The sequence below is a fragment of the Anser anser genome (genome assembly GCF_964211835.1).
Source record: "Anser anser genome assembly, chromosome: 2".
NCBI lineage: Eukaryota > Metazoa > Chordata > Aves > Anseriformes > Anatidae > Anser > Anser anser.
In genome coordinates, this window is record NC_139721.1 from 155,734,812 (window position 1) to 155,758,955 (window position 24,144).

The 24,144-nt window shown below is 39.4% G+C and overlaps 1 protein-coding gene across 7 annotated transcripts in view; it reads left to right on the forward strand.

Annotated features, from left to right (window-relative positions):
* The window catches only part of KMT2C (lysine methyltransferase 2C), a 197,637-nt gene that overhangs the window by 91,294 nt on the left and 82,199 nt on the right, over positions 1 to 24,144 (forward strand). For all 7 annotated transcript variants that reach the window (XM_083824638.1, XM_083824639.1, XM_083824637.1 and 4 more), the window contains exons 7-13: positions 9,603 to 9,765; positions 14,237 to 14,408; positions 15,606 to 15,720; positions 16,442 to 16,614; positions 17,395 to 17,552; positions 20,099 to 20,212; positions 22,000 to 22,739. In XM_083824638.1, the coding sequence (XP_083680764.1) occupies positions 9,603 to 9,765; positions 14,237 to 14,408; positions 15,606 to 15,720; positions 16,442 to 16,614; positions 17,395 to 17,552; positions 20,099 to 20,212; positions 22,000 to 22,739 (1,635 nt within the window). The remainder of the gene's footprint in view (positions 1 to 9,602; positions 9,766 to 14,236; positions 14,409 to 15,605; positions 15,721 to 16,441; positions 16,615 to 17,394; positions 17,553 to 20,098; positions 20,213 to 21,999; positions 22,740 to 24,144) is intronic.

The window sequence follows — 24,144 nt, forward strand, 5'->3', positions numbered from 1 at the left end:
AATGAAATGGAGACATCATCTAATTGTTTGTGCCTTGCTCCTTCAGGAGTGTAAGAAGCCTGTCATACACAGCAACATCAAAAGCTGCACAGAGTCTTGTAGTGGGAAAAGGAATTTCAGTGTAAAAAGAGACCAGGTGGGAATTGGTACTGGAACAGAAGTAAATATGTACATTTACTAAGGGAATCTGTGACGTATAAAACATAACACTATTTCCTGGTAGTTTTTTTCCACTCGATGGCACTAATATCTCTATAATTAAGAGCAATGGAAGCAGTTAGAGAAAAACTGTATGCTGTTACAAACCATTCCTTTTTTAATTGAACAGCTGTAATTTCTACCAATGGAACAAACTATATTATAAGAAAATGATTATTAGTTTAAAATGCAAAGTTAAATGAATGCAAAATTAACAAACAGATGGTGAAGAATTATTGTGGTTTATTTTACTCCTGGGTAAAAGGGCTCATGCATGATTGTAAAAATGTCATCACACTTCGTAAACCTGAAAGCAAACAGAATTTGCAGTTGTGCACATCTGTTTTGGGACACTGCTAAAGGGTTAGAAGAATCAATGTTGTTTTCAAATAAGGGTATTCATCAAAAGGATATCATTTACTTAACAGTTATGGCTTCTGCTAAGCATCAGACCTAATGTTCTGTGGAATTCATTACAAAATTTGGCAGCCTTTTCCTTCACAAGCTACTGAGGCAGCATGCTGCAAAACGAAACAAACAGCCCCTTTTTATCCCCGCTTCCCTGACCCCCTGCACAACAGCTGAATTACCTGCTAAATGTTTGACCAGTGATTTAAGGATTTTAAATTTGCACTTCATAATGCTTGTCCAACGTCAGTGATGTAGTAGGAGCGAATGATAAGACAGACAAGCGGCTTATTTGTGTGTGTTTTTTTTTCAGTAACTAATGAATTAAAAAACGAAGGATGTGTAATGTTTGGGAGCACCATGTTTTGGGAGGAAAGATGGGAGAAATATGTGTAAGCGACTAATTTAGTCAAATTGAAAAAAAAATAAAAGCCACAGCCAGATGAAACATGTGAAGCTTTTATTAGAAAAGAAATTATATTAATGTTTCAAGCTGGTAGTTTCAAAGTATGCCATCTAATTGCTTTATTTGAGCTCAATTTACAAAAATTAGTGAACTGAAGATGTAGGATTTTGTTTACGATGACTCTGTGCCATTTGGAGAGCGCAATTTAGGAACAGCCAAGGAAATAGGAATTATGAACAATAAGGTACTGATTGCAGTCAGTGGGGAAGGAATACTAAGGAGGTGCTCACTAATGAGGAAGGTATTAAAGGCAGGAAATTCTTGTATTTTTTGTGTGTGTACATAATCCAGAGTTCCTTGTCACTGCATCCCTACTATTACCTTGTAAATTAGGTGGATCACTGGGTATACAGAGTGGCTTTTGCTGACAGTAACTTTCTTTTAATCTGAGCTAATACATCTACAAAACCTTTGTTAAGAGACTGCATTATTAAGGCTATGAAATCAAACACACAACGTTAGGACACGCAAGAAGACAGGTTGTCTGTACACAATTAATATCCTTTGTGCAACCCCCTCATTACGCAGTCTGTAATTGTATGATCACATGCAGAACAGCGAGCGCCTAGTTCAGCCCACAGGCTGGACATTACTGTCTTAGGAAAAAACCTCTTCGGTATTACATTTTTCGTTGTTCGGTGTGTAGCTATGTAGACTACTTAAATGCTACTGAAATAACGTATTGCCATGGGAGTTTTCTTGTGATGCTTGTACTATAACGAAGACGTGAGGAACTTATGTGAGAATTTTTCAAAAGAGCAGATTTATGCCTTTTTATGCATCTTACGCTCCATTTTCCTCAAGAGAAGTTGTTTTGCTTTGCTTTTAACTTAATTTGGATGGCACGTTTGGGAGCTTGATTTCTGAAAATGCTCAGATTTGCTTAGAAAGCTGCGCTGATGCTGCAGCTCTTGCTGAACTCTGGAGCTGCGAGCGCACACTCTAGGTAGAAATCAAGGCTGTATTTTTAGGGGGGAACAATACAAGCTTTTAAAAGTTGGGTTAAGGACTAAAAACCCTTATGGAAAACTTGGTTTAGTTACTTGCCTGGTGTCATAAAGGAGCCCTACAAAGGAAGTGGTGATAGAACTGTTCTGCAGGTCATGATTCAGTTTGATCTGCAGTCCTTCTTGTGTTTTAATGGACATATTTAGTTGTGCGTGTGTGTACCCATTTATTCCTTTATCCTCTTCTCTGTGCATGTGTGTTTCTTTATAACTGTCTGACGGTACAGCTTCCTGGCATTAGGGAAAAGAAGATAACCTTCCCAAAGTGCAGGTTTAAAACCTTTACAGTTAGTTGCAGACCTCTGCTATTTGAGCTGGTCGAGTACGTGACACTGATGCAGTGCTAGGAGGCGGAGGGCTGTGCTTTTCCTTCTTGCAGTCTTCATCCAGTTTCAGTTGCCTTGCACTTCTGACTTTTTATCCAGGTTGGTTTTCTAGTCACTTCCACCCTTTGTTCCTCCAGCATCCCATCTCCTTAACGTCTCTACTCCCTTGTTCCCCGGTTCCCTTTGAGATCTCTCCACCATTTCATAGCAATTCTGTGTCCTCGGCTCTTTATCCAATTTTAGTGCCCGGTTTCAGTTAATTGACACCTGAAGTGCCATCCTTGCCCCCCCTCAGCTTCCATGGTTTCTCTCCTTCCACTCTCATCAGACACGTTGGCTCCTTCTGGGCCCTTTTGTCCCGCTGACCTGTATGTGTCCATCTGCATGTGTGCTGGATGCTCTCATTCCCCAAACTGCTTAAGAGACAGGAGTATCAGGATCCTTAATGTCTGCTTTCCATTCCAGTGGCTTATTGTGTTAAGGCTTAGAGTATTTATTACAGACTTCCCTGCTGTAATCTCGGCTGTGCTGCAGCAGTCTTTGCAGAAGGTACACGTGGTGTGATCGGTGCTAGAAACCTGAGAGGATCAGTAAATGTCAACAAGAGCAGCTTCTTCTGTGATCGTCACGGACAGGCTTCTGGACGGATCTGTGCAGTAAGGGCAAAAGTTGAATCCCCTGTGCTAAAATATCTGTCCTACCAAGTTGCAGAGTCTGTCAGTGAAGTCGTTTGTAAGATGAGCAGAATGGTTTTCCCACTGACTTTTCTGTCCTCAGAAGTGGCGACAAAGCGCTCCAAAAGTATTGAAGCAAATTCAGATGCGTGTAATCTGCAGCTTTAGCCCAATTTTTTATCAGTCAGAAAACTTAGAAGAACAGGACAGGATTTATGTGGACAGCTTTGTAAGTAGCACCCCTTCACATCCCTGACGTGATACTGCCATGCCAACAAAACCCTTGGTGTGGACTTTGCTATGTTACCACTAGCTTTGTCAACGTATTTTAGGCAGGCTTCAGCTCAAGGCTGTCACCTAAATTTAGACCCCTGCGTAGATGTGTCTGCCTGTGAGCAGCGTGTAAATTCCAGTTACAGTCAGTGCAGATCCAGCATGTATTGTCAGCGGAGCCTGAAAACGGACACCCGCTGGTGGGTCAACTGAGTTGCAGTGAAGTAAACTCCATAAAATGACAAAGTCTCTATTAAGTGTAGTGGGAGTGCAAGCATTTGGCTCCTGTACAGGCAAAAAAATAGATGCCGAAGTTGAGATGTCTTCATCTCAAGCCTTACGGCATTGGGAAAAGCAATGCAACTGCATCAGGAGGAAATTCCCCGTGTCACTGAGTTCCTGTTAAATAGCTCTGCAAATATAGTTGTGCCAGCCAATGACCACTAGCAGCTGGATAGAGAAGACAATTGTTAAACAGCAAGCATGTGGTAGTGTTTTCCCCAATTATTGTTTTTTCAAGCCTCCAACAGTTTGTGGCTCAGACTGTGCTCTGCCAGCAAAAAGAAATGTCTACGTGTACTTCTTAAGACCTTCCAAGCATGAATCAAATGGAACCGGTACAATAGTCTGTTTTCTGAGCCTGCCAAAAAGCAGCCCTAAACCCAAACTGATGATTTCTGTTCCTGCCTTGTTTGTCCTGAAGTTGTGGATGCTGAAGCCTAATAATCACAATTTAAATTCCCTTAAACATCACTGTCCTTCTCGTTGTTGACTTGCTAACTAAACAACAGGCTCGTGTGCCCTACTGTCACACAGTGGGTATTAGATGAGAATTAAGGAATAGTTGGTTATTAGATGTAGGAAGTTTAGACTCACTCAAAACATTTACATTATCCTAAATCCTATAGAAAGCAAGGAGGTGAATAAAAAAACTGCTTTTCCTCCCCAAAGTGTGAAAAAAGCAGCAAAGGCAGAGTCCATAGAGGAAATGTCATGCAGTTATCAACCAACTGGTGGGGAGAATATAATGTCAGAGCACACAAACCCTTCTGTAAACCTTCTGAATAGTCAGGGTTAGGGAACATTTCAGAATATATAAAAAAAGGAATCGCATACCATGAGGTTTGCATGTCTTTGTCCATCAGTTTTGGTAATCGAGCAAGGAATACTCTCCTCGACTAACTTGCCTTTTACAAGTTGTTAACTTATTACAACCATTGCCAAAAAAAAAAGAAGAGCAAAACATAAATATTGTTTTGATTTGCATATGCATTGGTATCAACACCATTTATGTAATGTTATTTTCTATAAAGGTGAAAAAAAAGGGAATCAACTTAGGGGGAAGGAGAAACAAAGCAGTCAGGTGAAGACAACCTGAAATCTCCACACTTGAAGTGACTTCTGTCTGCTTTGATTACATGTAAGAGTAGATACATCATCATGTGTATCTTTGCACTTGTGTTGCTTATTCCTGTACAGATACTGAGCAGATTAATTATAGATGAAGCACTGAGTCAAGAATTCTGCATTAGAAGTCTTTCAGTCGTGTTGAGCTTGGCCAAGTTGCAGCTCTTCTGTTTATCCGTGGTTTTTCACGTTTTAGAGCAAAACTTGGTTATTTGTACAGTTACCATTTTTGTTCTGTCAAACTTCAGAGTGCTTGAAGTGGGCACCATATTGATGTTTTAATACGTGCTGTGTTAAGAACATTTTAAGCTATGGTTGTAGGAGAAAAGTCTGAAGTTTAATTTCTTCAATGTTGGTTTATGTTGAAGATCAAAACCAACTGATTCCTGATGGAGTTGCTTGTTACACATTTCAGTCTTTTTCAAATCTTTGACATAGTTACAAAATAAAGAAATTAGAAGGTAATTTGGTACTTCGGGAAACATGCATGATTTAGTACCTTTTCTAATCAGTAGTCCAATGGAAAACTCTTCATCCTGTTTCTGGTACCACTTATTGCATTGTACTTGGAAATGCTTTATGGTACTTAAAACAGTGGGGTTTGACGTTGGAGGTGCTAATGGTTATTAGTGTCTTTAAGCGATATGATTTTTTTTCTGGATCATAGAATAATGGTAATCAGTGAAGATTACCAGAACTAACAGAAAACCTATTTTATTAGTCCCTGTTTACATTAAAGTTTTGTTGAGGTCTCATTAATGACAGGATGTTAATGTCCACTTCTTCTCATTAGTTATAGGCTTTTATGATAGGTTTTGAGCCAAGTTTGAAATTTGCTCTTACTGGTAGTACATTAAATTGTTTAATTAAGGACAGATGGCTTGGTGCATGTTTGGATACACTGTATATTATAATAAAAATTGCTTATTGTTATCACAGGTTCTGTCAGCTGACCTTTTTAAAACTAAATAAGTTTGTAAGGCAAATGTTTTGTCATTTTGCTTAAAAATTTCTTGCAATACCTAATGCTAATATTTAACTCTACTAATCAGGTCGCAACTGGGTTTGTAATCAAAGTCCATATTTTAGCCTTTATTTAATGTTTGCCTCCCAAGTGTTGTTACTTGTCCATTTGCCGAGGCAATAATACTATAAAGTAATTCTAAGGGCAAATAAAACCATGATAAAATACGACCTCTGATTTGTTCATGGTACTATCTGGATAGTCTTAAATTATCATAACCGCAGATGCCTTTTCTTCATTTTAACCTGCTCAGAGTTTTGGAATATGCCTCCAGATGTGGAACAGCTGAAAGGTTGATGTAAGCTTGGAATAAATCTTAGGTTGATTTTATTTCATTTTTAATGTAGGAAGGTTAGAAAGGAGTGAACAGCGAGCTGTTTCTCTTGTCCCCATTTTCCAGTTTGGCCTCGTGTTTCCGTGAAAGCCAGTAGCATTTAGGATGTTGAGCTGAGTTTCCAAGCCACAGGCAGGAAAAAATGTTTATCCAATTGGATTAGTGAATAAAGGGAATTTTAAAATGAAGTTTGAAAAAGCACATAGCCATTTGCTTTAGAAAATGAGCTCCTTTAATGTCTATCTGAAAAATCAGATGTTATAGAAGAAGGTGTGAAGGACCAAGTAGAAGGTGTGGACAGTTCTAAACGATGGAAATTACAAAAATAGGAAGCAGCAGAAGTATGGGTGGGATGAGAGCCTTCTTGCCATGGCTGAACGCACTAGAAGCTTGCTGAAGAAAACAATCGGTAACCAATGAAGGACTTTTTGAAGAGGAAAATGCTCTGTTGACGCTGCTTTAATGACATTTATGTTATTGAATGTACTCCAAATAAGTAATGAACTGTCTCTCTAGCTTTGTGATGCCTTGTAAAGTTTTTTTCTGTAGAACAGGGCTGTAAAATTATTTGGTTCGTGCACAAAACAGTGTTCGTCTTGCTTTGACAGCTTGCTGTTTTTGTATACCTACCCTTTGAATGCTTGGATTCGGCTTCCACCCCTTCCACATAACACTGTATTTTGTGCTCGTGCTAACGAAACTCCATCCTGGTGTGTCCTCTCTTACTGGCCTCGTGGGGTGCTGAAGATCAAAAGTGGGATTTATGCCTTCCTTTCACCTCTGGCTGTCCTGATGCCACATTTTAGCAATAGAGTAATAAGGTAGTATTGGTTACTGAGCTTCGTTTAGCAGAGCTTTTATATTTTTTAAATGAATATACTCCTGCTATTCACATGCTTACTTTCATCTGGGCGGTCAGTCGGTCGTACCGGCTGCATGCTGCTCCCCTAGGGTCACGGGGGCCTGTTTGCAGAGAAACGTTGGCTTCTGCTGGAAAAGTAACTCTTCTCATCAGCAGCTGTTGCCAAAAAAAAATCCCTTTGGGCATTTATTTCTTCAGACTGCTTTATCTGTCTTATAAATTCAGCAAATGTTGATATTCTGTGCTTTTTATTTGCTTCAGATGATATACACCACATTGTTTTTAAAGTGTGTGTTTCACTTAGCTGCCAAATGCTTTTCATTGCCAGTGCAGTTTAGCAGATGGGTTTGAAGGGTTCAATTAAATGTAATTTGGGCTTCCATTTTTCTTCCAGCATCTTTACATGATTCTTTAAATCAACATCAACATTCTTCGAGGCTTTGCTTTAATCCTATATTTTGCTCCTTCCTGATAATTTCATCAGTCAGTCATACAGCATTTGGAAAAAAGTATTCTGTTTTTGTTGTTATGTACCATTGTTGATTGTTGGTTTTGAAAAACAGATGTGACATTTAAAAATATTTTTAATATTACTATTTAATCCATCTTCATTATTTCCAGTTTTTAGTACGTTTGATTCTTTGAGCGCTTGCAATTCTTCCGTGATTTTTATCTCCAATTAGATAAATTTTTAAGGAATTGGATCTAATGGACACCTTGTTGAGTGTTGTCTTGGGGAACATCTTTTAGGACATTTGCTTCTCCTAGGTTCCTTTTCCTAATGTTTTCTTCTTGAGTAATACCTTTGAAGATTTTGTGGCCTGCCTGTAGGAGTTGGGACTTGGCTTAATGTGGGCCATCTCGGTAGGCTGTAGGAGGCACAAGGACAAAATAATGCTTTGGGCTGTGTGTAGTTTATCGTGCGGTTGCAGTTCATGAAGTTGAAGGCTTTGGGATGTATTTTCGTGACCTCACAGCTGAATTTTATGATTTACCTTGTACAGCATCTTCAGCGAGTGCTCAGCAAATACACGGATTCCTAAGATGGGTGCCTTGCGTTCCTTTGGTTTTGTTGGCAGTCCTTAAACTTAATTACCAGTGTTAGCTTCTTCACCTGCTTCAGAAACTCCATGCAAAAGGTTGCTTCTCTTGTCCTGTGCATTTTGACTGCTCAAGTAACAAAATACATCTTCTTCATACTTTTAGTAGGAGTTAGCGAGACGGTAGAGGTGAGAACTGGTGCAGATCTCAGGACTGTCAACCAAGCATTGCAGCACAGTAAGCTTGGCAGTAGTTACCCTTACTGACCTGCTTTAGTTTCTAAGCAGTTGATCTTTTTACACTGCAGTTGTGTTTTTCTAGCATAAACCTGTATTTTCTTTGCCTTGTCCGTGATTTGTAGCGCAGGCAGATGCTCTGCTGAAGATGTGAGTTTCGCCTGGTTTTAGGAATGTCAGCTCAGCGGTTAACGCAGTCAGCTTTGTGATTTGTGCTTTCGTGTGGGTCGGTTTGATATCTGTGGGCTTGTAATAGCACTATTTCATGCCTAATTTCATGCTAGACTTTGAAACACAGAAGAATTACGATAATAAATATTTTCTGTGTTGTAAGATTTAAGCAGATGCAGCGTGTAACTTCTCCTTGGTTTGGTGTGTTCATATCTGGATGTTACTTGACACTGGAGCTAGCAGTCGAACGTGGCAGCGTTAGTATTAAGGTCTATATTTTTATGAAGAAAAATGAGAGTCCCTGAGCTCAGCTGGTGCTTTACATTATGTATGCCTTCCCGTGAGCCACTGACCTGTTTTTTTTCTTAAATTTGCTCTGAATCTCACAGTGCTGTGCTCTATCCTTAAAAAGTAGTGTTGCCTTGGTGAAAAAGTGCAAAAGCTTGTTACAGTGCTTCAGGGACTGTAATAAATCCAAGAAAGTAAAAACTGATTAACTGAATCAGAAAGGTGTGGGTGATGTTTTATAAGCAGGCTGATGGACTCTGTTCGCTCCTGACTAACGAACGGGAGGGTTATTGGATACTTCTTTATGGGAAATTATTTCTTTACAGATGTGACTGATATTTGTGTAGCATTGAAACGAGAGACGAAAAGAAAGTACTGGATTATTTAATGCCTTATCATCCCAGAGAGAATAGTTGTATGATGTCATTAAGGTTCTCAATAGAACATAATATTTCACTGCCAGTCGCGTTTCTGATTACAGCGTCTACGGTTTTACATTACAACACGCAGAACTGCGTGGTTTTTAGTTACAGCCTATTGACAGCGTGGTATGGTCTGCCTTTGTTATTCAGAGTAAGCGTCCAAGCCTCTCTACTGAAAACATCGCTAAAGTTAGGTAGCAGATAGAAGAAAATGTGCTCTTCCATGACGAGAAGAATCTCGGTCATCAGGGTGTATTGAGGGTGGGTTTTGCTGAATATTTTAAGTTGGAAAGTTCTGAGAGGGCCACTGAAAGACACAGTCCCAGCCACTTGTTTTCTTTTCCTCAGTATTCACTCCCTTCCATTGGCCTTGGTGCCTGTGTGTCCAGGGAGGTGGGTAACAGACCTGGCTGAAAAAATGCCAGAAAAAATAGTTTTTGAATGATTTGTGTGTTTATTTTTCAGCGATGTGCATATTGTAAGCACCTTGGAGCCACTATCAAATGCTGTGAAGAGAAATGTACCCAGATGTACCATTACCCCTGTGCTGCTGGAGCAGGCACGTTTCAGGATTTCAGTAACTTGTCCCTCCTTTGTCCAGACCACATTGATCAGGCTCCCGAAAGATGTAAGTACACTTGGTTCAAATGATGTGATTCGTATCAGCTGGAGATACAGTAATTCTGTATTTAAGGTACGGTTGTTTATCCTTAACTGATAACCCACTCCAGAAGAGTAGAGTATCCTGTAAGATGCCTAAATTTGCTTGAGCAAGCTGAATTTCAGCATGTGATTAATGTCAGTGGAGTCTACGAGTAAAAGGTTTCATTGAAGTGTTTGTTACATGCAGGATTGAGAGTGTATGTCATATATACGAAGTCTATTTTATTTCTAGAAGTTGATTTTATTTTTAAAAGCCATTATTAAATTTTTATTTCAAAAATTTATTCAAAGTATGCATTTGAATGTCTCTTAAAAATAGAAGCATAGTTGTGAAGGTTCAGAGTACTTTGATATTTCCTGAAACAGACTAATAGGATGTGTTTCTTGGTGATGTTAAAAAAAATTATATTTGCATTCCAGTTGTTGTACATCCTGAAAGCTTGTTTGCAAACCAGCTTACGCTGTACTTCACAGATTCTCGTAGGATTAAAGATTCTCCACTGCAGGCAGGGTACTTGACTGCTGATCACAGGTGTATTGCAGCATAGCCTTGTTACCTTGTCTGTGCGTCTTTTAAGGGAAGCTTCGTTTGGCGCTGTTACGTTCAAACTTTGAAATGTAATTCATTCAAATACTTTTGAAATATTCATTCAAATATTTTTGAAGTTTTCTTTTTCCATTTAGTATTATTTATTCAAACGGTAGTTTCTACAGAGGAGAGGAAGGGGATGTATGGGAGTGCCGTTATGGTTCTCAGGTCCCAGAGGTGAGGGGAAAGGCTGGACCAAGGGAGATGTACCTTGGATGGAATAGGATCAGGTCAAGGAATACGTGAGCAAATCGAGGTCCGTGGGCTGTCATGGGATGCACCTCTGAGCCCTGAGGAAGGGGGCAGATACCATTGCGAGGGCACTCTCTACTCTCTCTGATCTTTGGTCAGTCACGGTGACTGGGAGAAGTACCTGAAAACTGGAGGAAAGCAAATGTCAGACCTGTCTTCAAGAAGGACAGGCAGAAGGACTGAGGGAGCTACTGGCTGGTCAGCATCAGGACCTGGACGAGCTGAAGAAATGTGCTGACAGGAACCTCACGAAGTTCAGCAAGGAGAAGTGTGAAGTCCTGCACCTGTGGAGGAACAACCCCAGGCACGAGGATGTGCCGGGGGCCACCCAGCTTGGCAGAAAAAGGATCTGGAGGTCCTGGTGGACACCATGTTGAACAAGAGCCAGCAGTTGTGCCCTGGCCGCAAAGAAGACTAATGGTATCATGGGCTGTATTAAGCAAAGTATTGCTGGCAGGTTGAAGGAGGTGATCCTTCCCCTCTGCTCAGCGCTGGTAAGGCCACACCTGGAGTGTGGTGATCACTTCTGGGCTCCTGGCCATGGATCTGCTGGAGAGAGTCCAGCAAAGGGCCGTGGAGATGATTAAGGCACTGGAGCATCGCTGTTAGGAGGAAAGGGTGGCAGAGCTTGGACTGTTCTGCCTGGAGAAGAGAAGCCTTGGGGGGATCTTACCCATGTATGGAAATACCTGAAGGTAATGCGCAAGGAGGTTGGAGGCAGGCTTTTTTCGGTGGTGCCCAGTGCCAGGACAAGAAGCAATGAGCACAAACTGGAACACGGGAGGTTCTTTCTGAACACCAGGAAACACTCCTTTACTCCTCAGGAAGGTGACTGAGCACAGGTTGCCCAAAGAGGTTTTGGAATCTCTCTCCTTGGACATTTTCAAAGGCTGTCTGGACGTGGGCCTGGGCAAGTGGCTCTAGGTGGCCCTGCTTGAGCAGGAGAGTTGGATCAGACGGCTTCCAGAGGTCCCTTCCTACCTCAACCAGACTGTGATTCTGTAATACAGACACCATACTTCTCACCTGGTCTTTTACACACTGGCATAGGGGTGTTCTTGGCATTCTCACTGCAGTGCGGTTTTTGAATTTTATTTATTTATTTACTGTATTTTTGCAAGTTTGGAAACAGTTCGTAGCACAGGAGCCCTGTAGTCTTAACATCCATCTTGTGGGAGACTTCCAGTTAATTGTCCTTAATTCTAAAAGTGATGTTTGTAGAGTGTTTTAAGATAGTGTTCCTGTGATGCTAGCAACTGTTCCAAATGCTCACATCCTCCTTTATCTTGGGAAGTAATTAATTCTGTCCTCTGAAGTCCCACTTTGTTTTTCATCCCCTCATGTCAGATTTGTTCTGCCCACCGTTCTTTTAATTCTTCTTATCCAAAGTGGGCTGAGCAGTGCTGTGTGTAGCAGGTGAGGGCAGCCAAAACAGTGTGAGCTTCATCGCGTGGGAAGACACAGAGGAGATGCTGCTTGCAGGAGGAGGGAGAAGGAGTGAGCATGCTGTAGCCAAGCTGACTCGGTGCCCCTTGCTATCCCTTGCCCTGCGGTGCTGGTAGGTAGGTGGGAGAGCTCTCGTGCTGTCCTGTGCTGGCCTCATGAGCTGTTTGCGCCTCAGGCACCGAGTGCTGAGAGCGATCTGCAGCCATAAGTGCTTCAGAGCTGGCAAGCTGAAATTTGCAAAAGGATTATAGTTTTCCCCGTTCTTAAGTCTGGCCTGCCCACCCTCACCTGGAGTCTTCACTAAGCAGGACGCGGCAGTGCTCCTTCTACCCACAGCCAGGTAAGGTAGCCAAGGTCTAAAACCTTCCCGTGCAGTTAATCATGTCTCAGAGAGCTGAAAATCCCGAACTAGGGTAAGTGTCATCTGTTCAGGTGAGGCACATCCTTGGTCACCACGGATTGTTAGAAATAAAAAGAACAAAACACATTTACTGACCACATTTTGCACATACTTGTCTATGTTTTCCTTCCAGTCAGGCTAGGTTGTTTCCTGTTAATTGAACGTCTTGTAGGATTCTGCATTTTTGCCTCCTAGTGTAATTCGTGAAGCAAATATAATAACCACTATTAAAAGTAAATTAAAATTTTGAATATTTACCTTTTATTCCAGCTGTATTATATAGAAGGAAAACAGAATTCTGTTTTTTCCCCTTCTCTACTCTGAGTGAATGCTCAAATTGATTCGACTAAGTATGAATGGAAAAAGAAGTATTGATGTTAGGAGCTGGTATTGTAGAAATTTCAATGTACCTGACTTCGTAATGAAGTATAAGAAGACCTAACTCACGAGTTTTTATTATCTATACACTATATATATATATATATATCTACAGTTGAATATATGTATATAAGCATATATACGAATGGACTCAGAGAAGATGAGTCTAATATTAAAATCGCAAGGTGAAACATACCTAAATTTTAAAACTGGCAGAACATAGACCAGTTCTGACTCAACCCAGACCTCTTCCTCCCCTGTAGCTCACGCTCTGCCTTCAGGTGCAGGTTTCCCTTCTGGTTTGTAACTGGGGCCAGCAGAGGGAGCATTGGGAGCACAGGAGGGAGACTCCCTGCTCCTCAGTGCAGAACCACCGTGACCCCAGTCGTTTGGGGAAACAGCTACAGGAAAAGACCGGATCCCTGAAGCGTTAGAATAGGGCACATTTGATCACTGTGCAAGATAGCTCTGGTGAACCACCTCTGTTTTAGCAACCGTGAGAAGATGAGCGTGCTTAATGCAAGTGTAACCTCAGGAGAGTTTAGCAGTGGAACTGCAATACTGCTATTTAACAGGGGTAAGTGGGATTTATTTGTAGAGGCCACACGTTTATAGGAAGGACAAAGCATACATCTTACAAGTCATGGAAAGCATTCTGTCTTCCGTAATGTCATATTTTCAATTCAGGCATGGAGGCATTAGAGTGCTGTAAGATTTTTTTTTTTCTCTTGACATAGAGAAAGTTGTCAGACATCTGTATTCCATGGTTTTATAAAAACTGATGTGTGGTAGGACCAGCTGAACGAATACATTGGTTTAGACCTATTTTTCCAGTGTGTGAACCCAAGAATTTGTGTGTTCAGGCACGAGCAAGATGTATACTCACACTCCTGTTTTTTAAAGACTGCCAGTGGTGCACAGCAAAATATGTATTTTATTTTTATGACAATGTGGAAGGGCTTGTCTTCTGGCAGTTTTGAGTTTAGTTTGATAGACTTGCTTGCCTTAGCTCAAGTTAGAGCAACCATATTGCAAACACCACAGATAAATAATAGTTTTATTCTGCTAGGAGCTTTATTTGTACTTGTTCCAGAGAAGAATTAGACCTAAACCTGTAAACCTGTTTGTTTTGCTGAGACTTTTATTAAGGTTTAAAATGAATGTATTTCTGTTATGAGAAGATAGTTGAGTATATCAGCAGACCAAACGAAAGGAGTGGTTATTAAGCATATTAATAAAGTTCCAATTTTGTAAGAATGATCAAGTTTTACGTGCATAAAAACTACTGAAGAATTTCTTAGCTTCATGGAGTTTATTGCATTATTCATCATTTCAAATGAAATAATAATTGGCAAAATGATTTCTTTGTAGCAAAGGAAGAAGCAAATTGTGCGGTGTGCGACAGCCCTGGAGACCTCTTAGATCAACTTTTTTGTACTACCTGTGGCCAGCACTACCATGGGATGTGCCTAGACATACAAGTTACACCTTTAAAAAGAGCAGGTTGGCAGTGTCCTGATTGCAAAGTGTGCCAGAACTGCAAGTAAGTAAGACTTCCATGACACAAGGGGAGGAGGTTCTGTGATTTCAGAACATCCGTTTTATTAACAGTTCTTCTGTCAAAAAGTTGTAGATCATTGCCTGATACGTGTTATGATATTATATTAATTGAAGTAACTGGTCAAATCTTTGTGTTGGGATCTGTCTTGTGAAAGAGCTGAGCTGGATTTTCTGCACTTTGTACCCCCAGGTTTATTTTCAACTTGGCAGATTCTGGAGAGCTGCAAAAGCTTGTGATTTCATCATCCTTTTATACAGGAGGAATTTTCTCAAATTTACCAAATTAATAAATTAGTTTATTATAGCATCTTTCCTGTCTGGGAACCTGGGCTCTTGTTCAGCTGACATTTCAGCAGTGCATGTACCAATTACTGGGTAGCTCCGCTGCAGTAGGCCGTCTCTTCTATTCCATGGTACCTTTCAGAGGCAGATAACGCGTCATTCTGAAAACAATCCTAAGGCTTAGTTGAGCAAATGAAAGAAGTAATATGAGTGACCATGATTGAATTGTTACTCCAGACAAGTACTGAGACAGCAAAGCATGATTGTTGCCACTTAGAAAACTGTGACCACTTGTGCACTTGTTCTCATAAAACCCAATCTGATGGGCAGTGTAAGGTTCTTTGCTCGCTTGCTTTCTTCAAGGGCTTAACAGAAAAGATAAAAATTTTGTTCAGCTTTATTCAGATCAGCTGGACAGCATGAAGGGAAAATGCCACTTCGCGGCTTCCTCATGTACCTGATCAGTCTGTGCTGTGTTGTTTTCCAAGAATACTCACAATTTGCCAGCATTCAGATCCACTCACATTAAAGAAGTTTGTTCCCTGATCACACACAGCTGACAGCAAATCTTTGAACTGATTTTGAACTGATTTTGAACTGATTTCAGTACAGAAATGCCATTAAATCTGCGTACACTTGTGTAAGTGAAAATGGGCTGATTTCCAGAAGTCTGGCTGCCACAGGCTCAGCACTTTCCAAAGTAAGCATGGCGTCTGAATTCATTATGAATTCAATATGAACTTGAGGGTATCATCTTTGGAACCATTTATAAGTGGTTTTAATGTGTTCTCATGTGCTCAGCTATCCGTATTTCTGGTTAGACTTTTCATTAAACAGATTTTTTGTTATGGTTTGTTTCAATAATATTTTTCATGCCATTGTTTTTTGTTATTCTTAGACATTCTGGGGAAGACAACAAGATGCTGGTGTGCGATACATGCGACAAAGGCTATCATACTTTCTGTCTACAACCAGTTATGGACTCTGTACCAACAAATGGTTGGAAATGTAAAGTAAGTTGAAAGAATAATTCCTTTTCATTATAGGGGCCCAAATTTTGCTACCCACAGGATGCTGTTCTAGGTGTATTGCAGATGGGTGTTACCACGTAACATACCTTGCAATTTCTGAAGAAATCCTGCTTGTACGTAGACATGTGGCTCCACAGGGGAAAAGGGAAGAATAGGATCCAAGTGGAGTGGATAACCTCTGCTTAGTGACAGCTGATCTCATGAACTAAACCACATGTAAACTAAAACCTGTGCAGTGTATTGCATGTAATCTATCCTCGAAGGCTCGTTATATGCAACCACTTCTTGCTTTCCAGAAGAGCAGTTCTGTAGCTCAGGGTTCCTGTGGGTTTGGGGAGGGCAAGGAGAATTTCTTGTATTGTCAGAAACTTTGTGAGTAATCAATAAAAAAAAAAAATACAGCTTCAAGTTAACAAGGGAAATCCTTATACACAAGATGTATGTAATTTCATAGTCGATTTGTGGTAGTCATATGGAGACAGAGATAAGAAATATTCTTCTCAGGTGAGGGAGTAGTGCGAGGAAACTCTTCTTGCAGTTGCAGTGTCTCTATGTTCTGTTATCAAATCCTGGAAAATTTATTAGTATTGTTAAAGATAGAATTTTTCTTTAGTTTAATTCAGAAGAGAAAAATGTCAGTTAATGGCAGTTCTATCGCATTGTGAAATATCATAATTAACAAATAAATTCTTGTGATCTCTAGAACTGTAGAGTATGTGCTGAGTGTGGCACACGAACCAGCTGTCAGTGGCACCATAATTGTTTGGTGTGTGACAGTTGTTACCAACAGCAAGACAACTTATCATGTCCTTTCTGTGAAAAGCTGTGCCTCCAAGACTTCCAGAAAGATATGTTGCATTGTCACATGTGCAAAAGGTAAGAATCCTAATTTTTTATTAAACGGTACCAAAATGCCTAAAGCTTAAAGAAAGCTGAATGACATTTCATGCATTTTTGTGAAAGGTGTAAACTGTGCATGATGCACAATGCTGTTGTATCTTTTTGTACATCTTCATACTCCAGCCCTAAATACAACGGACAGTACTGGGTAGCCTTACTTTAATCTTAGTAAATAATTCGTAATTGGCAGTTACCTGTCCTTTCTTGCTAGTGAGGTGTAAAGAGAAATATGTGCTGCTGTTGCTTCTTACATTGCATCTGTTTTATGAGTAAACAGACAAGAAGGGTCATCATCCTAATTTTTATAAGCAGGGTATTTTAATTTTTACATGTATATTGATTACGTAAGACTGTTTACATGTGTTCTCTGTTCCATTTTACATATTTTTTTCCTATGCCAGAAATAAAAATAATAATAATAATTTAAAAAATAAGCTATTGGGCATCTTGAAGAATGTTGACTATTTCATATTCAGTGCTTTGTACCTTGCTATGCAACATCTTCATATTGCTACACATGTTGTGCTTTCTGATTGGCTTTAGCAACAGTTTCGGTCTTCATGTAGATACTGACATACAAACATATCCATATCATTTTTATTTTTCCAAAATTCCTTCTAGTAAAGTATTGGTTGATTATTTTTTTTTTATTTCCCCAGAGGAATGGAGAACTGTGCTATTTTTCAACTGATCTTAGTAGTATGTTTTATATTTTTTATTATTAAAATCACATTCACACTAAATTAATCTCCCCAGGTGGATTCACATAGAATGTGACAGATTTCCAGGTAGTGATTTGGAGTCTCAGTTGAAGGACTACATCTGCACTCTCTGTAGACAAGAAGGGGATCAGACTCAGTCATGTGATGTAATGGATACTTCCGAACTCATTCCTGAACCTGACAGTATAACAGGTAATCAAATGTAATCTTTAGAGCTGCAAAACACTAACATCAAATCCAAATATCTGCAGATGTCTCACTAAGGCTTCTGTGAACCAGCCACTCCTATTCTGTAGACTTCATCCATTCCTTTATTTAACAAACAGTGGCTTCTCAAGCAATCTGTGCATTATCTGTCTTCTAAATGTGCTGTCTCTTTGGCTTCAGGACTCTGTATTAGAAACACAGGCAAATAAGCACCTTTATAGTAGCTCTCAGTCTTCACAACTTGTAGCTGTAAACTTCTCTAGTTTTTTTATTTGTTTGTTTTTGTTTTTAAATTAGTATAGTTCATAAATGTACTCCTTTGAGAAGTCTCTTGGGAAACTCCTGTCTACCAGGCACAAGCCAGCTTCTGGTAGATATTCCTGGAGACATCTAGTTTTCCTCTGTCCCTCTTGGTACCTGTCCATCTCATGCTACCCATTTGCCCTCACTATGTCCAGGTAGGACATAGCAGTGGGAGCTGGGCTGTGTTCAAGGGCCAGGTGCATTTCACTGAACAGCTTTTAATCAGGTGTTCTTTTCAAAACAGTTTGTGATTAGTCATCGTCTTTCTGAGAGCTTCTTATCTAAATATACAAGTCAAGCAAAAAGCAGAAAGGGAAGATACAGAAAAATATAAAGTTTTTTTTTTTTTTAAGTACTCAGCAATGGTAAGGAAATACAGAGAGAACTTGGATCTCTTGATCTGAGTCTGGTGAGTCTTCCACAAGACCTGGGTAATGAAATAACTGAAAGCCTTTCTGTATTTGTACCATGTGCTCTGTTGGATAGTGCCTACTCATGCAAGCTGAATTTCCTAAGAGAAATGCAATTATCGTTTAATTTGGAAGCAAGGTAAAATCTAACAGATTAACTGCTCTACCAACGCCATGTGCATTTCTGATGCCTAAACAGCAATGCCTGTGCTTTGATCTTTTGTTAAAAGAAGTAGATAGCTCAGTTGCATAAGTTTCTGTTTTCGAAAGCCCAGTAATTTTTGACTGGAAAGTGTTGGACTACAAAAGAGCTGTAGCTTTTATGTGTTCAGACTGAAGTTTTGCATAAGCAAGACATTCACTTTGATGTACATGTAAGCGTATACCTTTGGTGAGCGGTAAGGAAATGATGAAAAAGATAACCTCAGAGAAAGGGCAGAGACAATAGGCAAATGAGTGGAAGAGCTCTGTCAGTGAACATGTGCACCAAGTTAGAGTGGCAACTTCAGACTTTGAAGATAACTTTTGTTCTGAAAGATTAGTAGAGGCTGTTAGACTCTCAGTATTTAGGTAATTTAGGAAGAAGTCTGAGTCATATTTAAACTCCCCGTCTTCTACTGGAAACCCTTTTGAGTAAGTTAGGTTTCTTTGAAAGGCTGAAGTTTTAAGTAATTCGTCTCTTACAGTTTCTGGCTAGTACAGTAACATTGACGAGCATACTATTCTCCCCAAGGAAGAATAGGGCTGTCATCTCAACTACTAGGAGCAATCTGGAGCTATTGCACGAGTATAGTCATGCCGTGTTTTATGCCCAGCAGAGCACTTTGGCTCCAAATCTAATTTAACTGTACAAATCTAAATGATCATTTCCTCAACGTTAACACAGCGCTTTAAAGTTGACAAGAATCTGTAAGTAGATTTTAGGTGCTAAAAGTAGCATCACCTAATAATTCCTGGCTTTATGAACTTTAAAGAGGCCTTCCTCAACAGAAAGCTATATTCGTTTACCTTGTTTATGCTGATGTCCCTGAAGGATCAGTTCCTCTTGAGCTGGCAGTTACTTACATGCTTTGTTTTTCTTGCTCCTGCTCTAGTGCGTTTTAATGAATTTCCTTAACTGAAAAATCTTTTACATGAGAAAAAAACACACACTTCCTGTTTCTGTGCTCTATAACAATACTGTCAACCGAAGAAGTACTCAGTAGCACCTTTTTCGTGCAATTTCATATTTTAGTATGGGGAGCTTGTAGATAAAAATGTTGGTACTAAAGCAGCAAAATGGACTGTTACGTTGTTGGAGTTCAACAAATGGGTTGAAAATCAGTATTCCAGGTGCTGATAGTAGCTGGAACCTCATCTGTGTCATGAATCATTGTAGTTTTTTTTTTGTTGTTGTTTTTTGTTTTTTTAAATAAATTTTAAAAAATTGAAACCTTTGTGCTACAATTTCTGTTGAATTTAGCAGAGTGGAATTTGATAAAAGACCTTTTATATTGCTGAGGTAATGCAAAGGAGTCTGTGACTATGTCTCAATTATATTTTCACAATTAGGTGTATATATATAATTGCTTTACAGATCTTTTTCACCATCTGAAAGGTACAAAACAGCTTCAGTGTTAATGAGAAAAAGACTTCTTCAAGGGGTACTATATACGTCCTTCCCAACTTTCTTGTTGACCTGATGTGCCCTAACTGCCATCATATAGATAAATATCACTCTGTTTAGCCAAAAGGTCAAGCCTTGACAGAAACTACTGATGCCAAGGTAATAGAACAAACGGTATGTCAATTTTGACAATTTATTTGTCTTTCCTTAAGCTTGTACAAATGAAGTGGAAATGGAAAGCGGTGGAGAGGTTGCAACATTTCAGGAACAACCCGTTACTGGTAATGGCTCCAGTCAAGAATCAGCTGTTGGATGCGTCACAGATGGTAAGAAAGAGTTTTGCAGTCTGAGAAAATACCACGACAGCGTTCAGAACCCTTTTCCATTTAGTAAGGTTTGTGGTACTTTGTAAATTTAGGAGAAGAAATGCCTGGAAAGCAGTAGGAGACAAATTGCTTAGGTTCCACTGTCTGAACTCTCAAGAAATAGTGTTCATTTTTTGGTTGAAGTAGTATTCTATTGAAAGGAAAGATAGTCTTCAGAAGATTTGTGTAAGAGAAAATCATTTTAATTTGTGGTAGGAATGGCTTTCTGTATAAGGTGGAAAAACAGATGCTTTCGTACGTTGGAGGATTGCATTAAAAAAATCAAAAACCCCAGTATTTGTTGCTGTTAAAATAAGGTTGCTCACTCTTTCCCTTCAAGTCTCTTTTGTTTTTAGCTGCAAGTAAATGGTACGTGTGAATTTCGCGTGGTGTGTTTTGGGGCACACCTTAGACCTTTCCAGCTTGTGTTTTGTAGTTGTAAGTGCAAGTTGTAAGCTGCAAGTGTATGTTTGGATAAGGTTTTTACTTCTTTTTTCCATTTGCAAATAAAGGAGAATTTGTTTAATACTACAGCTCATCTGTACAGGGTGTGCTGCAGGAGCTGATCTTTAAGTTCTGGGAATAAATGCATCTTAAAAGCACACATCAAGTATTAGCCAAAGAGAAGAATACAAATAGAATGGGTTTGGGGTCAACGTATTTTGTAGTAGGTACAGGGGCCGTGATTTAAAACCATCAGAAAAGACACAACGAAATGCTAGGCTCTGCACTGTAGAGGCTGAGGAGTTTGTGTAGCAGTGTGAATCTCAGAAGTACAAGTGAAATCGTAAATAAGTGGACTGTAAGAGAATCGAGGTCCATCAAAAGAAGATATTCGAAGCCAAATTCAGAGCAAATGATGTGGTCTTCCATGGAATAGATGTAAGACTGCAACTCCTTGACAAAGGAAGTTGTGAATGAAAGGTGCTTGATTAGGTTATAGGGAAGGCTAGGAAAATACTTGGAAAAAAATCTTTTAAGACATGACTAAACTGATAAATCATGTCAACTATTATTATTTCAGGTGACTTCCCGAAGTCTGGAAGAGCGCTAGGAGGAAAATGCTTGTTATTTATACATGTCCTGTTCTTCTTAGCTCTTTGTTTCGTGGAAGTGTTGGGACAGTTCCTTAAAAATAGATAAATGTATGCTAGCATATATCTTCAATAAGCAGAAATGAAAAAGAAGACGCTACTTTTAGCTGCCTACACAGAAATGTGTGTTCAGATTCCCCCCAAATCAGTCCAGGTTCTAGTGGATGCTCTTTGTATTTTAAAGCAATGTTCCGTGTTGCGCACTGTAGTTTTTATTCATTTGTGAACTTGATTTCCAGCAATAGAGCAGTGGGAGCTTTGCCTAGTACCTACCTTTGGAAATACCTTTTCTATATTGTTACCAGCTGAGAAGTTGCCCTATTACGTTAATGAAATCTTACTTTGCCTGAATACCATTTTTGTAGACAACATGTGAAGGGGCAAGTTTGAGTTTGTTCTTGAACATGTCCTACTTGTGATTTATTCTGCTGTTTCCGGGGTGGGAAAAGAAGGGATTCAACAGTGGGAATATATGCTAAAAATACAGATTACTACAAACATAGGTTCAAGGAAAGATATTTTAAAAGTATATTTTAAAGTATGTATAAAATTCAGTTAACTAAAATACATAATGTGTACCAGGTGTACTTGTTGACCAGTACACTTGTGTAAGTTGTTGATTTTCATACTGAGTCTTTAATACTTCGTGCTTAGTTACAGGCATATTGCCAGAAGAAAAGACCACAGAACTGGAAACAGAAGTCTCTGATGAAGTTAATTCTGCTGAAATGGAAATGTCTCCCAAAAAGACACCAGCAACTGGTGACAGTCAGACCGAGAAAGTGATGGAAGTGATGGAAAGCGTTCAAGCTGTAGTACAGCAGGAGTTAGACAAACAAGTGGAAGAGACACAGCCACTTCAAGGTAGCGTTGAGGTATCAGAAGTATCCACAGTAGACTCTCGGTCTCTGCCTTCAGTACCTGAGACCGTAACTGTGACGCCAGAAATACAAGGGAACGAAAGTAAAGGGGATGTTTGTATCCATGTAGAGCATCAACTGGAAATAATAAAAGTGCAAAAAGAGGTAGAAAAAGGAGAAACCCCTGAAAAGTCAGAAACACCAGCTCTTCTGGAAGTAGAAACTGCTTCTGCAAATGAAGGTGTTGCAAACAGTTCTCCAGTTGCAGACAAACCCATAAAATCACCAGCTGAGACTTACCCCTCACTTCCCCCACCAGTTAACCTAAACAAGACAAACGTGTCTTCCTCACCGGATGTTTCCTTAGACTTGCATTCTGCACGGGATGTACAGCACAGCCAGCCCCCAGCGTTGCCTTCCACTGCTGGAAGTGCTCTCCCAACGACTTACATATCAGTCACTCCAAAAATTGGCATGGGGAAACCAGCCATCACCAAACGGAAGTTTTCTCCTGGAAGACCCAGATCAAGACAGGTAAGCATGTACAATATCTCATTGTATGTTTATGAAGCACATATTTGTTAAAATTTCAGTATAATACGTGAAATTCAGTTATTTTTTAGAATACAGTATGCATTTATTCTCCCAAGTGAGGTGTGTAGCTAGCTTCTTCCAAAAAGGTCAGAGACTTCATGAAGATTCTGCAGTTAGAATTACAGTTGCTTTTGGATCATGCTTAGAACAAAATATAAGACGTACTGTATTTTTAATACATACGCTACAAATGCTGATAAACATAATGTTGTGTCTTTTTAACTTCTCACTCTTTGCATATTCATCTATTTTGGCTAATAATTTCAGAGTGTTGTAACCTTTCTTAAACTGACTCCATAGAAAAATCTGCAACAACTCCATTTCCATCGTGCTTCCGGATTTTGTTCTTAATCAATGTTTTTAATGCTGTTGCAAATAATTAATGTTTTGTTCCATGAGCAAATACCATGCAAGAGCTGTCTGGTATGAATTGTTGTTGTTTGTTTAGGATTAAATTTGTTAATTGGAAAGAACGCTCGAGTCTATAGCCTCCTGCAACATCCCGCTCTCTATCCTAGTTGCCTAGTTGGGAGAGAAATGGTTTATCAGAAAGTATGTCAGTGTGATGATCTAGTGTCTCATTTCTGTTCCCTTCGCAATTTTAATTTTTAGTCTTGGGACTTCTACATTGATCATTTAATGTTTTTCTGAAGTTTTCATGGTTCTTTCCATTTTCACATTAGCTAAGAGTTCAAAAATAGAATCAAATTTTGGTTGTTAAGCTATGAGACAATGTTCTGAAAATGTGAGAATATGTAGTAGAGGCAACAAACATAAGAAATTCAATTTGGAAGGTTTTAGAGTATCTCTCATTTGTTGGTTTTTGTGTTCTCATATTCAAGCAGGGCGGAGCTTATAGAAATCAACATTGAACTACAAGGAGGAGGAAAGTGTTTGATTACTTCTGCTGTGCTATTGTCTTAAAGTAAACAAACACAATCACTTTAAAAAAATGTTTTCCTAATACTGTGTACTGTAAATTCATTTCCTCAGTTAACAATTTACCTTAGTTTATAATGCATTTTTTAAAAGGGGTGGAGTTCTTAGGCAGTCTAAAATGGAATCAGGTGTTCTGCTGGGGAATTTTCTGTCTTGTTTCATTTTCCAGTAGAAGTTGTATTTATTTTTCTGTGCAGTTTGTCCCTGCTTTTAACAGGGACCAGCATCATAATGCTGCTAATAAAATCAGCTAATTGGCAGAGAGCCCATTTCGGACAACGTGAAGGCTGCTCCCCGGCTGTAAATGCGTGTATCAGAATAGATATGCATCTCCTTAAAAAAAAGGGGAAAAAAAAGCTGTAAAAGTAGTAGCAGTTTGTATATTATAGGTACGTATAGCTATAGA